The sequence below is a fragment of the Vipera berus genome (genome assembly GCF_964194415.1).
Source record: "Vipera berus genome assembly, chromosome: 1".
Taxonomy (NCBI): Eukaryota; Metazoa; Chordata; class Lepidosauria; order Squamata; family Viperidae; genus Vipera; species Vipera berus.
In genome coordinates this window covers 207496199-207511931 of record NC_138202.1, presented here as the reverse complement: position 1 = coordinate 207511931, position 15733 = coordinate 207496199, and the positions used below count along the sequence as shown (strand labels likewise).

The 15733-nt window shown below is 34.8% G+C and overlaps 1 protein-coding gene across 1 annotated transcript; it reads right to left on the bottom strand.

Annotated features, from left to right (window-relative positions):
- Positions 1-590: 590 nt before the first annotated feature.
- Positions 591-15462, bottom strand: MATR3 (matrin 3; the record flags this gene model as incomplete). The annotated part of the gene is made up of 14 exons (XM_081312977.1): positions 591-1590; positions 2062-2183; positions 2520-2853; positions 4350-4737; positions 4843-4886; positions 5315-5446; positions 5773-5943; positions 6058-6183; positions 6532-6657; positions 7546-7595; positions 7962-8062; positions 9034-9075; positions 9779-9840; positions 14566-15462. 14 exons carry the CDS (start codon positions 15460-15462, stop codon positions 1540-1542), a joined length of 2646 nt encoding a protein of 881 aa, XP_081169103.1. The 3' UTR covers positions 591-1539.
- Positions 15463-15733: the final 271 nt, after the last annotated feature.

The window sequence follows — 15733 nt, the reverse complement described above, 5'->3', positions numbered from 1 at the left end:
CTTTGTACTAAGGAGCTGGGGCAGCTAGGGCTTTGCGAAGGACCAGACCTGGTATGCCCCATCATCATCAGATGGTAAGAGATATTTGAGGCAGAATGTGGAGCTACGCTCACACCAGGCCATGGCAGCCATTTACCCAGCTGCCAGGCTGCTTGTGAGCTGCCTAGGACTCCCAAGTTGCTACTGGCTTCACCACTGACTTTGCTTGTTGGAAGCTGGCAGAAAGTCACGCGACTTACTTAATTACCCATGATTTTCACTTAATGGGTCACATCAGGGACTGCCGGGATTGACACAGCTAAGCAATGTGGCCATGTGATGCTGTGTTTTACAACTGCATTGCTTAGCGACAGAAATTTTGATCCCAATTACCAGGACTACCCATGCAACAAGTAACTTATAATATCAAAATTTCAAGGCCCAGAAACCCCTGCATGCATGAGCAATGGTAATATTGGAAGCAGCAATTCCGAAAGACCACTGGTTCTTCTCGTTTGCTGCAAATTGCATTAATGTCATTTTTTTTGCGGAAACTTATGTTTCTCACCAATGAGCACACAAAATTGTTTGTAAACAGACGCGAGGCTTAGTTTACTCGATTGGTTTGGTTTATTGGTTTGACACTATAATAACTTGAATTCACATATATGTAAGTTGTTAAGTGATAACAATATAAAACAGATTTTACGCACAAACTGCTACTCATATTAGCTATGTGAAGGTACATCAAAAGCACAGTCCTAGGATGAAACCAATCTCAAGATGTTTGCTCCAATTCTAGGCAGGATACTTTGAAGCAAGTCCAATTATATGTTAGTAATTGGTCTAGGATTAGAGCTGAAGTACAAACATAAAAAAGAAAACTATTTACAATGTATGGTTCAAATGTTGCTTTTGCTTATACTGGAGATGTATGAAAAAGTACTAAATTCAATTGCAAGCAAGAGTCCAGAAAAATAATACTGGTCAGAAGAGCAAGAGTTGAGTTCCTATTAAAATAGGACAGAAAAACAAGGACTCAGAGAAAACACAAGATTTATTAAAGCTGGCTATCACTTTTCCTATTCACTACCTAAATATACCAACAAAAAGCATTTCCACTTTTTTTTAAAAAAAAAAACCACACAAATTTTGATAAACACTCTCAAAAGTGAAATGAAATAATGCAAGTCCCTTGAACAATAATATCAGTTGGACTTAGAACGTGGAATGTTGCAGGTAAAAATAGTAACTGTTTATGTTTAACTGAATGTAAAGCTTGAAAAGATTAATGGGGATGACATTTTCTGTGGTCTTCAAATGCTGAAACAGCTGTCAGTACCTCAAGATTAAATCTGCACAGAAATGCCGAATGTCATCCCATTGTTGAACAAAGATCCGACAGTGTATATTTTGCCATAACATTAAACACATTACAGAATTAAACTTCTATTTCACTAAGATCTATGCAGTATAGCATTCCCAATTTTACTGTATTGAGATTAGCAACAAAAATAAAACATTTTTCCTTAAATTGGCATGCCTTTCCCCCCCTTTCATTTAAGCCTCTTTTTTTGGTTTCAGATCTTCAGCCATTTTCTCCATATGTTTCTGTAACACAGAAGAGACTTGAATCAAAACTTGTTAAGTAACAAGGCATAGTTAACTGTAATGCCTAATTCAACAAAATTATACCGGATGTAACTCATATATACATAAATACTGTACTTGACATGATCAAGGTTTAATGCTGTGATTTATTTCAGTTTAGACTGTTGTAAACAATTCTATCTTTTTGGCAGAAACTTTCACTAAATACAATACAAATCAAACATAGTGGCATCTAATCTCTCATTTGATCTTTTCTTTTAAACATGTAGGTATGTGTAAAATGTATTGTTTCTCTTTCAGATCATATTGCTTTGCCACCCCAGTGAATATTCTAGCAATTTTCCAGTAGAATTGTCCAGATTTCTCATTCCTAGAACAGTAATTTTTCTACATTCTTAGATGCTATTAAAAAATAATAATTTCAGAAAGTGCATGAAACAGAAAAGGGGACCTTGATAAATTTTGCCTTACCTTCAATTTTTGATAATGTGCAAGGCTGCTGCAGTGAACTTTTTTCGCAGAATCTTCGTTAGTATAGAACAAGGAACACAATTTGCAGTAAAATCCAGTTCTGGGGACAACATAGTTCACACCTAGATATAGAGCACAAAAAGAAAGTTGCAAATTTGGAATGTTGTCAAGATCATAGAATCATAGGGCTGGGACAGTTGCTCTAATTCATTTTTACTGAACAGAGTAAGTTAGATTCTGAACGTAAATCAATGACCTTTTAAAAGCTAAATCTAAAGATCTAAATATTTTATTTAGGGTGAGCCATTCTATTAGACATTTAAAAGGTCTCAAAAATTATTTACATACATTTACAGGATTGACATTCAAGCATCTATTAGCTTTTTGAAAGTATCCAGCATTTTTGCTTGTAGATATACATAGGTGGTATATATTTTCCAAAAGGAAACCATTCTTACCAACTGGAATATTTGGCTGATATGGTCCAATTCTATGTTCATCATGAATAGCTTTACTTTCTTGCATGGTAGTGTTATCTTTTTCATCTGTCATTGTGCTGGATGCCCCTTCAGATGATTCCAACTTGTTCTCTGTTTTAGTGCCATTTTCAAATGTCTCATCTTCCTGCTCCATTTCTTCTGTTTTTGTTTCAGCTGAATCATCCTCATTTTTTACAGCCGCTTTCATTAGGGCAGCTCTGTACTGTTTCTGGTGATCTGCATCTTCCTCATCACCAACTTCATCAAGAGTGACAAAGCCTTTCATACTTCTTGGAAAACTACCTGCATGTCGCTGTTGAAACAACGTATTTTAACACCTTATTATATATGGCTTTTCGTGAGTTCTCAATCATACATTGAAAAATTCTTAGATCTAAGTTCGATGGTACATTACATCTAACAAATATAACGCCATTCCTCCTTTTAAAACCAATGTGAATCACATTATCATTGGCAACCCCCCCCCCAAAAAAAAGTAACAAGAAAACAAAACAGCATCACATGTAAGGTCCTTTGAACAATTTAGTTTTTAACATTTTCTGAAAAACCATCAATGAGGGAAACAGCCTGATCGGTATACAGAATACTAGGACTTCCATAGAAAGGTGCTACCTTCTCATTTCATTGGCCTTCCTCCAAAATTCTTTCAAAAAGTGAGATTTTAAGTTGTTTTTCTAATCAGTCAGACTTACACTGGTTGAAGTAGATGGTTCTTAAAATAATTTAGGCACCAAATCATAAAGGAGGCAGCTGAAGATGGCAACACCAGGATTTTAAATTTATAGGCCAACACAAGGATTTAAAATTGTACCCAGAAAGAAACTGGTAACACACGCAGGCCAGAAGAGTAAAAAAATTTTTTTTGCATCAATCCTTTCTTGACATGAAATTTTAATTTTTTAAATGTTTGACTCTCATATAGAAAGCATTCAAGGTTTATAATTGTCTCAAAAGATTTTTTTTTTTTGCTTTAGCTCACTTCCAAAAACAACCTTTTTACAAAAATATTGTATCAGTTTGCCCCCGTTTCGGATGCTGCTTATTTGCTTAGAATAACGTAAGTAGGTAGGATACTCAAATTCTTCATGTACTATGTTTACTGAACTACTTAAAAGCCGCTAGAACAGCGGCTCCCAACCAGTGGTGGGATTCAAATATGCAAAGAACCGGTTCTCTGTGTGGATGCCGCTTTTGGAAGTCCATTCTGGGCCTGGGCAACCAAAAATTAGCTACCGGTTCTGCAGAACTGCTGCGAACCGGCTGAATCCCACCACTGTTCCCAACCTTTTGTATACCTCGCACCCCTAGAACACTTCTGATATATTCTCGCACCCCTTACAAAAGTTTGAAATAACAGCAACGAATTATGCATATACGTTATAATTTTGAAGACCCAGGTTTTCGCACCCCCCTGGATGGGAACCCCTGCACTAGAATATAAACTCGACAGCAAACCAGACTCCTTACTAGCACTGATGATGTTATCTAGTTTGGGTAATGAAATGTCTGCAAGAAAACAAGCAAACTCAGAGAGCACCAAGGACCTCTACTGTCAACCCTAAGCTACAAATGTTCTCCTTTATTGGTACTTACGCGCAAAAACGGCAACATACAAAAGAGGACATCAATGCAGATTACAGTCAACTGCTAAGGAAGCAAATGGTACACATAACAATTCAATCCCCCCCCAAAAAACTCTGATTTAAACATTCTAACAGGCAAAAAAAAATACACAATAAAAAAACTATTCTTGATTAAAGCACACATCTTTTTTTTTAGCGGCGTTACCTTTTTCATTTTTTTCGCAGTCGAAGTAGCTGCGGTATTCTCTTCAGGTTTGGCAGCATCAGCATCAGCATCTTCGGCTGCCTCCTTTTCTTCAGCAGTTGTATCAGCCAAGTTAGCAACATCGGTCTCATCTGCTGCTGAGCTGCCACTCTCCAGTAATGCTGCTGCTTCCTCATCATCCACTAGCAATTCGTCTTCAGATTCAAGGAGTAAATTGGATTCCTCCTGATCTCCTTGTCCCCCCCCCTCTTTTGCATCCAACCTCTCCGATTCATCTCTCTCCTCGTCTTTGCCATCAGTACTGTTGTTTTCGCCTTTCTCGCCGTCGTCAGTCTTACATTTCTTTTCGCTTCCAGAGTCTTTGCTATCTGGAGAGATTCCTCTTTTTCTATATTGTAAGGAAAAGAACATGCATTATCTATGACATTAGAACATGTGTGTTTTCTATGACATTTTGTATTTTCAAGCAAATCGATTAACGGAAGGATTTTACCTTGGTTTATCTTTCTTCAACAATTCCATTCCTTTGTTAGGAATCTGAAACAATATTTCAAATTAAGATGTGGAAACAAAACGTCAGGGATTGCAATGGTGCAAATATGCTCTGTGGTATACAGAAATGCCATACATTTCAATATACATTGACCAGCAGTTCTGAATTAATCTTGTTACAGTTCTTACAGCAACCTAATGAGGATCTGCAAGCTACTAACATAGGCTTTTCCTCTGGAAGGATGACAGGGATTATTAGCCTCGTCAAGATTTAGAGACTGGAATGGGGAGGAAAATTTCCGCTCTCATGTTGTTTCCAAAACTCCACACAAGTTTTGCATTCAAATTCAAATATTAATGATAGCCGGTCGTATTCCTATTTCACTATGCACACTAAACAGCTATGTACATGAAACTCTTCATATTATTTACTGAACTCGAGATCCCAAACTTAGGTTAACTCAAGTACTTACTCGTAATATTAATCTCTTGTATTTTTCAGATAAATCGACTTTCACACATCTGCCCTGGAACCAAAGGGCTTTGTTGGAGCAGTGTTCCATCATAGCAACAGCATCTTCTCTGGTCTCCATTTCTATAAAAGCCTATAGAAAAATTATGCACGATTTCAATTTACATTTTTTAATGACTTGAGTTTATGAGGAGACAAAGCTAGGCGATTTTTTTGTTAAATGCTAAATCAAGTATAAGATCTTGTAGCAAAGATAAAGCAGATACATAATTAATTCTGATGGAGAGGTTAAATTTTCATATGCACATGAAGCATGTTAGGGATGAAAAGCTGCTAAAAACTGCGTTTTCCTAAATTACCACAACAAAAAGATGGCAAAGGGTGCTCAGTCACTACATACAAGAATTTTTTTATTCTACATTTCTACTTAAATAACTCTTATGTTACTATAAGAATTACCTGACTCTTCATTCTCATCAATATATAATTCTTTATTTTTCCATAGGGCTCAGCTAATTTAAGTACAGCATTGTCAGAATAGCCCGAATGTGGCAAATTACTAAGATGGATCACACGACCAAGCTGTTGTTTTGGAGGCTCAAATTTCTGATCAGATTTTCCTTCTGGTTCCTGAAGAGTTAAGAACATCAATACATTATATTGAATGTTAAGTTTTTAGTATAAGAGAGATGAATACAATGAAAAGATTAAACATTAGAAAAGAAGTGTGAAATTGTGGTTTACCTTGATTCTTTTATATTTTTGTGATAAATGGACTCTTACAGGTTTGCCAAAAACCAGGGCTGGTGCTGTTGAATAATATTCCACTGCAGCTTGTGCATCTTCAGTGGTAGCCATTTCAATAAATGCCTAAAATAAAACAAAAATGACTTTTTTCCCCAAAAAGATGAACAAGAATAAAAAACAAGAAAGGAATTGTATTAATATTATTTTGCTGCTACAAATATACATTAAATGTCTTAATCTTGCAGAGAAATCTTTTTCTTTCAAGTATGTAAACATTGTTTTTAAAATAATATCTGGTATTCTTCAGATCTCTTTTTCAAGATATGCTTCCTTCTCTTAAGTTACATTTGTTCCTGTCAAATCCTGTACTTCAATTAACTTATGTACTGCTTAAGAAACTGACTGCCAATAGAGCATTGATGTTTACATTGTATTAAAAATATTCTATCATATAAAATGACTAATACTTACCTCATTAATTTTGTTCAGTATGAGATGATTTGTGATGATTCCAAAAGGTTTAACAAGCTGTAGTAGCTGATATCTCAGGTTTTTCCCTCTCTGAAAGTCCATGATATGCACAACTCTGCTTGTCTCCTGTTAATTGCCAGCAGTAATAACCAATACATTCAGTAAAAGGAACATAGAAATGAACTTTCTTAGTTCAGAAGCAAATTCGTAACAAGCAAGTCAATAAAAACAATGGAACAAAAATGCACAATTACATCCTGCCTTAAATTGAAATGTACACCACTCACAAGTGTTACTGAGTTTGCAAATATATCCTCATAAACCAGCTTTGCAAATGCATTCCTTATCAGTAACTATGTGGACACCTGAGGATATCAATTCACCTTGCTCATGAAGAGACACATTCAGCTAGGATAGTCTGTTATCTAGCAAATTAGGATGGAGTTTCGCATGATCAACAGCCTTCCATCAACAGGGTATTGATAGTCCTTGACTTTATAGCCATTAGTAATGATTTGCAGTTATGTCTGGTTCTTGTACTTATGACCACAAGTGTCCTTGTAGTGATGTGATCACAATTTAGGTGCTTGGCAACCAACTCACACTTATCACAGCTGCAGAATGCTGCGGGCATGTAATAGTGATTTTGCGATCTTATCAGCTGTCTTCTGAGAAGCAAAATCAATGGAAAATAGATTTACTTAATGTGATTTGCTTAATACTGCAGTAAAAATGATTACAAAATTGGATCCAGTCATGCGATGACTCTTTTAACAACTGCGTCATTTAGTGATTGAAGTTCTGGTCTTGATTGTGGTTGCAGATTGAGGACTATCTGTAATTTTATGTGATAACTTAAATTTGTAAACATATGGTTTGAAAAGCTATATATAATCCAGATAATGGATAACCTCTTTCATTAAAAGCAGATACTCATTTCAAGTAAAAGAAATTGTTGAATAAAAATTTTAAATGTAAATGTACATTAATTTTTACAGATTATTGAATACTAACCACTCTGCCTTTTTGCATGTGTCTAGGTCCTTGCATGTTTCCATTCCCAGCTATCAATACAGTGTAAGGAAAAAATATAGTTTATTAGAAAGAATAGTGACTTTGTGGCATATGATAATACAGAATTTTAAGCTGTTTGACTTAGAATATATCTGAAATTTTACCATATCAAAAAATATAACTCAAAGTAATATCCATTTAATCACACCTCTATTCCAGATACTATTTATCTAATACGATCAAACAGTACTACTTTAAATGTCAGATAACAATGTTATCAAGATGCATACTGAACATCCTTTTGACGTCCATAGTCAGCTTTAATTTAAAAAGTTCTACTACGGTTGATTTGATTCCACACTGCATGATTACATCCTGATACATAGTCCTATCAGAAACTGATTTAATTTTATTACCTCTTGACCCAACAGGTGGTCCTCCCAGATGAAATGGGGGTGGAGGTGGCCCCAAAATTCCTGGGGCTGGATTTGTTGATTGCAACATAAATGGATCACCCCTAAAAGACACACACCAACGCAGATATCTTTTGTTTTGGAAAATATATAATCTTTCACAACCTCCCATTCAGCTTTGTGCATTTAAGTTGTAAGAAATCAGATATGTGAAAATAAACAATAACAATTTATTTCCATGGTTTGATATCTGCAGGTAATATTTATCAATATGACTGAATAGTACCAACATATATGTCAGATAATAATGCTATCAAACATTTCTTTTTGAACCTCAGAAAGGTATTTCCAACATATCCCTAAAATTAGAAATGTAAAAAATAGACTCAAAGTTCAAATAGCTTGTCAATGTAGGATTCTAAACGATACTGATGTCACACTTTCAGTTTGTATGAAAACATAATATTTTGCAGTGTCACTGGTTGTGACACTGGACAAAATTAATCAGAGAAATTTCAAGGTACACATTAGGAAAATATTAATTTTTTAATGCAAAATATAAACAACTCTATTTAAATCACTCAATATCTAATGAGAGTTTTAAACACTGGGAGAAATGAGTTTTATTTATGTATACATCCCAGTAAAAGAAAAAAAATGGACAGTGAGCATGTTCTGGCATTAAGGAAACATGAAATATTTTAGCTGAAACAAAGAAATAAGTAGGACAGAAGGAAATGGACTTGATCTGAGAGAGTATTTCCAGGGAAAGGAAGATTAGAATCAGGAATGATACATAACTATATCCCAATTCCAGGACTCCGTACATCTTACTATTATTTTAAAGCTGAAAAGCTCTAAACTAATTAGCAAATTGGATAAGAAGAAATGCCTTTTTTCCTATGTTATTCCTATGTCTGATTATTGAAATAGCTAAGCAGCACAATAGAAAATTACTTTTCTCATTCCAAAGTTAAACTATCACGCAACTGATAATTTGGAACTATCATTTTCCCCCTTTGATTTCTCTTGTGCCATTTTTTTAAAAAAATGGGAGAAAGCAAGCTTTACTTACAATCCATGTGCAGTGTCGTTATCAGGGTTCCATTCAGGGTATCTTTAAAATAAAGAAGTCAGACAAATCACTCTCTGGAATGTAACTGCTGGGGCTAGAAATACCATGCATTGTATTTTGGATCTTAGCCCAAAGATTTTAAATGTATAAATAAGCGTAAGTTGATCATTACAATTTCAGAGTCAACACCAATATTCTCAGTAATTTAAAAGTACTGGATTTGGAATTACACCAAAGTATATCTAAACAATGTAATGCATCTTTTCTAAAGGCGTTTATAAATATTACATTAAATTACAGATTCTACTACATACATATTGGAAGCTTTCATAAATTCTGATTTAATCATAATAGCAAGTTTTATTATTTATGTCAACAGCAGAGTTTTTGGTTGAAACAAAATGTGAAGGTTTATTTTATCAGTGGAGACTGAGATGAAAATAGAAGTCATAATACTGCAATCATGCAATTTAGGAGATTTGCAGCAGGTTCAGGATCAAACAAATTCTGTGTAGACAAGTAATCTACAAATTTGCCCCCCCAGTAAAACATATAAAAAATATGTGGTCAAAAAGGCCCTATTAAATTTAAAAAAGTAGCAGCTTTCAAATCTGTATACAAGCAATCAATTAAAAAATACAGCCTATTATTATACAATCCAAGAAAATTATATTAAGTTTTAGAATACTATTTTTCAAGCAAAATAGTACAATTATAAAGAAAAATATATGTTCAAAATCCGTACATTTCAAGGAGCAGTTGACAACGTCGACTGTGACTTGCTCCATTGATATGTTGATTCCACTCCTGCAGAAGTACAAAGTTAGGCTGATCAGAAACACAATTTTTAGAACATTATGTAAACATGTACAGAAGGTTTTGCCTTAAGACTTGTGCTATCGTCAAAAAGGTACAGAAACTGACACCCAAACAAAAAACTATTTTGAGTTTCGTCTACTGCACATTACTTTATCCTAAAACAATTTAAGTTCACGTGTTTCCAAGAGATGAAGCATGCGTCGTTTATATTCCAATTTCAAGTTATTTCCAAGATATACAACTAGGCCTAGTGCAAAATACTTCTGCATATGTAAAATACAACAACAAAGCATTACTAGTTCTGCACAAGTGCAGCTTGCCATGTAATATCTTATCTTGGTTGTAAGAATATTACTCAAGAGGAGCTTGATGGGGAGAGTTCAGGGCAACACAGTAGCTACTGGTAAATGCTTTCTTATTGCACTAGAAAAATGTTTTCCATCAGCAGTAAATCATTGCTGGGTACACAATAGCTTGTAAGTTTAATATTCTAAGTTTTGTATAATGGAAGGGGGGGGGGAAACCAAACAAAATTCTAAATGTACATTATATGTACATCTCTGCTAATCACATCCAGCAACCTGTCCTTCAACCAAATAGAACAATTTCACCTCAAGATAATGGGGGGGGGGAGAGGAGGAGAAAACAGGTTCTGTTTCATGCTGCTTTTTAAATCTGTATTTACCAAAAGCAGCAGTCAACTAAAAGTCAACCCTTCATGATAATGGCACATCGTCCCAGCCAAGGGACCCCAGGATAGGACAAAAATTGTACACTTACATCCCTAAAGCTCAATTATTGGTTTTAATATTAAGAATATTAAACACTAGCTGTTATGTGCAATTAGCTCTAGCCTGTTTTTTTAAATTTGTTTTAACACCTACATAAAACCAATTCACCTTACATTTTTTTCTTCCTATTACTGGCTCAAACAATTAATGTCAGCATAAAATAAATAAATAAAACCAAATAGTCCCATTTCACCTTACCTTCACAAGAATAACTATTTTATTAGTTTTCAATGTTGCCTCTGCAATTACAAACTGCTGTTTTAAAGTAAATTAATAAGTGCTTCCACAAGCACAGAACTGGGACCAACTGCAGAATTATAATCCAGAGAATCTCAACCTCATTTTAATTTAAGAACTGTTTTAGCCAAATGACAAGAACAGGCTTGCAATTGTGCAAACAATGGTAACTGATATCTCAGAGGTAAACCGACCAGGATGAATTTCAAAAAGAATGATTCTCTGCCCATTTGTTCCACTTAATACAGAATTTTATATAAATATAAAAGAGCACCTATTGTATTTGGATTGCATATACAGAAATTACTTTTTCTTATTATGAATGGGGTTAATGTAAGCACAGTTTTAATCAATTATAGACTAAAATGTGCATTATTTTAAATATATTGCTATAAAACAAAATAAGACCTATTTCACTTCTATTTATGCACATGTAAATGGAAAGCAAGCAGAATCAGGCTTGATTAAGTACTGAATAGAAGGCTACAGGATATATCAGATCTACAGGCTAAATCCTGAACTTGAAAAGCATGTTAGAAGCCGCCAATGGCAAACTTCTTCCCTACTGTTACCAAGAAAGCTACATGACTGCATCCATGTAGTCATACGTAAAGCTAGATTCAAGCGTGTCTTTTTAAAATAGGGTGCTCTTTAACAGTAACAGTTCCAGCACATGAGTCAGTGAACATTTTCACTCCCAAAAAGAACTCAAGAGATCTTTCTTGCTTTTTTCATTGCTTTTCTAATGCATTCTTGTGCAATTCCTATAAATTACTTTTGCTATATTTTGCTAAAGATACTGAGATAATTTTTGCGTATGTGATTTTGCAAGAACATAATTGATTTTTTTCACCCTATTTTCCTAATCAGAAATAAAATTAAGTAATCCCAAATAGTTTTGAAGCCTGATGGATCCTTGGTGCTCTCTGAGCACTAGTACTAGCTCAGGGGTAGGCAACCTTGGCTCTTTTATGACTCGTGGACTTCAATTCCCAGAATCCCTGAGCTGGCTCAGGAATTCTGGGAATTGAAGTCCACGAGTCATAAAAGAGCCAAGGTTGCCTACCCCTGTACTAGCTAGCAGTGATGGTGTTATCTAGTTTGGGTAATGAAATGTCTGCAAGGAAACAAGCAAGCTCAGGGAGCACCAAGGACCCTTCATTTCAACTACAAACATTCTCCCGTATTAGTTTTAAAGTATCTTCCATAGCTCTAAAATAACTGTTATGAATTACACTTACCTTTACTGACTCAACACATTTAATATATTAAGTGGGACTTAATGACTAATTTTACAGCCAAATATTTTCTTTTTATTGTCAAAATATATTACTATGATTAAAATGGGAATCTTATGAATCAGAAATTTTATCTTTCAATGAAGTCTTTGCTGGGCTGCTCTAATATTTTTGGATTCACATACATCGAGCCAAGAGAGGAGGGATGTTTCCAAAATCAAATCTTCTAAACATTTGAACAGATTAATCAGTTCCTTGTTTCTAATCATATTTTTTACAGGGCAAATGTATTATACTTCTAGAATCCTTAAAATATCAGAACAGAAGGTAAAATTGATATGGCTGGTCTATAAATACTTGCGAGGTATCTAAAAACAATAAATGTACAATTTTAAAATACTGTCATTAAACTAATATGAAGTAAGGTTATCTGGTTAAAGTTACAAAGAAATATATTTTTAACCACCCTGGACGCTGGTTTGGAAATTCATTGTCAGGCAAGGTTGTCCTTGTAAAAAGTACAAATTACAGTGAATAATACAGTGAAGCAAAATAATAGATTTTGTATAATACTTTCAATAATTTATTCTGTTCCTTGCACAGCTTGTTTCAATCAGAAACTGCACTAGAAACATTTAAGGTGGAAAAAAAAGGAGACTAGATTTTTTTTTCTTTCAACTGCACGTGAATATATAGAAGTTTTTTTAGCTGTTTACTGCTGGGTCTTTTTTTTTCTTACAAGCTATAATGACATCTTTCAATTAAGATGTTTGTTTTAATCAAAACTAAAAAGTTTTATAAAGTTCAGCCAAAAATTAATAGTTGAAAATGCTGAACTTATCAAGTCGGCATACTTAAGATTCCAAGTAAAGTGCCTATACATTTTGATAAACTGAAAGAAGCAAGATTCTATTTAGAACAATACAACAGTATTTTAGTGCAGGAGATAACTATATAATTGCCATTATTATGTACTGTCTTATTACTAGTGTTTTACATAACTGATTTTTAGAAACCTGGTGAATTTGAGATTGACCTCAGTGTTATTTATGCATGGTATTTCCTTAGATAAGCAACCTTATGTAAAGCATAAAAAAGAGCAAGATCCCAAGTGTATCACAATATACTGCATACACATTTGGTTAGGATGATGTACATCCGGCTTCATGGGATACAGCCAATAGTGCATTAACTTGCAGAACAGTGTTTTTCAAGTAAAATGGGCTTTGAATTGTGGGCCAAAATGTGTCTAAACTGATCAGTTTGCATCAGAAGAGAAAGCTACATATGGCACAAGTACAATTAACGTTGGTAACGACCCCTCTATATTACTAAAACTAAAACATTATATGATCACAGAGGTTCGCAAAGATATTTTATTAAGGTAAGAAAAAAAAAGTTTCAGATGGTAGAAGAATCAAGCAGAGAATTCAGATGAACAAACAATATTTCATTTTTCACACTAGTCTGGAAACGATTTTGCATACACCAAGGTATTTTTTGAAGAGAAAGGACAACAGTGAAGAAAGTGTTAGTAATACCCAAGGAAATCATTTTAAGCACACAAAGTGCACTCTTACCTGGATTTCTGACAATATGCTTTGAAAAGAAAAAATGTAACAACAGTAATAATATTCAGCTTTAGTTTCCCATTGCCAAACTAACAGAGGACCAGTTTGTAAAACAATTAGGAAACATGAATAAGCCACACTTGCTGTTTGGTTTCAGACCTACATTCTAAGTATAAGAACGATGTTTGATCAAAACTCTTAAAAGATCTATTCTAAACAGACACTGCCAATAAGAACATGATATACTGTACAACAGCAGTAATCTGATTGTTTACTTTTCTAAAAAGGGACAGATGCAATATGTGTAATAAAAAGTGACCCTAAAGTATGTAAGAAAGTTGTGAAAAGGAAGGAAAAAATGAGAAGTTTCAGCCATAGCATGAAAATAGTTTTTAAAGTGAATTTTAAAAAGAATGAATTCATTTAAAAATGCTATTACCCTACAAATTTGTTCCAGGACCATCCATTAAAGTATTTTCTCAGACTATGGACAAGAAGAAAAAAACTGAATGTGCGAGGACAGTATCTTAACTAGAACCAATTAGCAATCAAGACAGATGGGAAGAAATGTTGAATCTAACTCTGAATAACTGCAAAACAAAATGAAAAACTACCCCAAACCAAGTAAAGAGATTATGTAGATGCAAAATATAGACTAGATGGTAACTGGCCTGGATTTCAGCAATATAGGTGAAACAATATATTAAAGTCCTGGTTTTATGATTTGCTAATGATGCCCTGAAATTAAGTGGCTTTTGTCACTTAAAATTCTTTTAAGACCTTTGTGTAAGTATTTAGAACACAGAAATTGAGGCAAAGAAACAAGCAATAGGGACTACAAAGTAAAGAAAAATAAGCATCTGATGCTGAACTCACCTTATTAGAATGAACAGGCATATCACAGATAGAGCACAGATGGGGATAGCCCTTCGGTAAGAGTCCATGGAAGTCTTCAATATTGCTATCTGGTGGAGCACCTCTTTTTTTCTCAAAGAGAGATCTCTCAGGGACACGACTCAGTCTGTCATACTCACTGTCAAATTTACGATATTTATGCGAAGTTTCGCCATAATAAGAGTCCTCCCTACACCTTTCTCCATCTCTTAATCTGTCATCTTCATAATCCATTCTGTCATAATAAACAGATTCTTGAGAACGACTTCCATGATCATAATCAACCACACGGTTGAGACTAGAACCACCATCGTCAAAGCTATCTCTTCTAAAATGCCTTTTCTCTTCCCAATCATCCCTAGGAACTCTGTATGGTGGCTCCCGTGCAGCTGATCTGCCATCTCTACCATAACTCAGTGAAGGACCTTCTTCAGCTCTCCTCCTTTTAAGTTGCAGAAGTATTTGAGGCAAGTTTTCAGGAGTGATCTTGTCCTCAGGATAACGACTCAGTTCATCTAAGTCTCTAGCAGACAGACCAAGGCTGGCCAGAATATTAGTGGCCTGCTCTGCATCTCCACGGTGCTGAGAAGACAGAGAGAGTGGGCCTCTATTTCCAATGTTAAATATAGACTGTAAGGCATGGGAAGATGCACTAGCAGAAGACAGTGCACTATGAGATCCTTGTTGATTCAATGAAGAACTCATTCCAAGATTCATTAAGCTAGCAAGGCGGGCAGTACCCTGGTTCATCCTTCCAAGAGATGCTGGCACATTTAAAGATTGGGTAGCAGCAGCAAGAAGGCCTATTCCTGCAGAGAGGTCACGTCCATGACCTTGGGAATCCCTATTTAGAGATGCCTGGTGGAATGACTTGGACATTGCTGAACTATAGCTTGTTTATTACGAACCAAACTTTAGAGATGTCTGAAAAGAAAGCTCACTCTAGAAAGCTAGGTAAACGTCACTTCAATAATGTTACGCCAAGAAAGGGATCAATAATGATCGTAGATCTTCTTCAAGCTGAGAAACACCAAACAAGTCTGTAGAAAAACAAGCAGTTTTAGTCATAAAATCCTTTATGCGGATGCAGTTTTAAAATGTATGCATCATGTTGATCTAAAAACAATTTAAGATCTTACATGGATTTCCC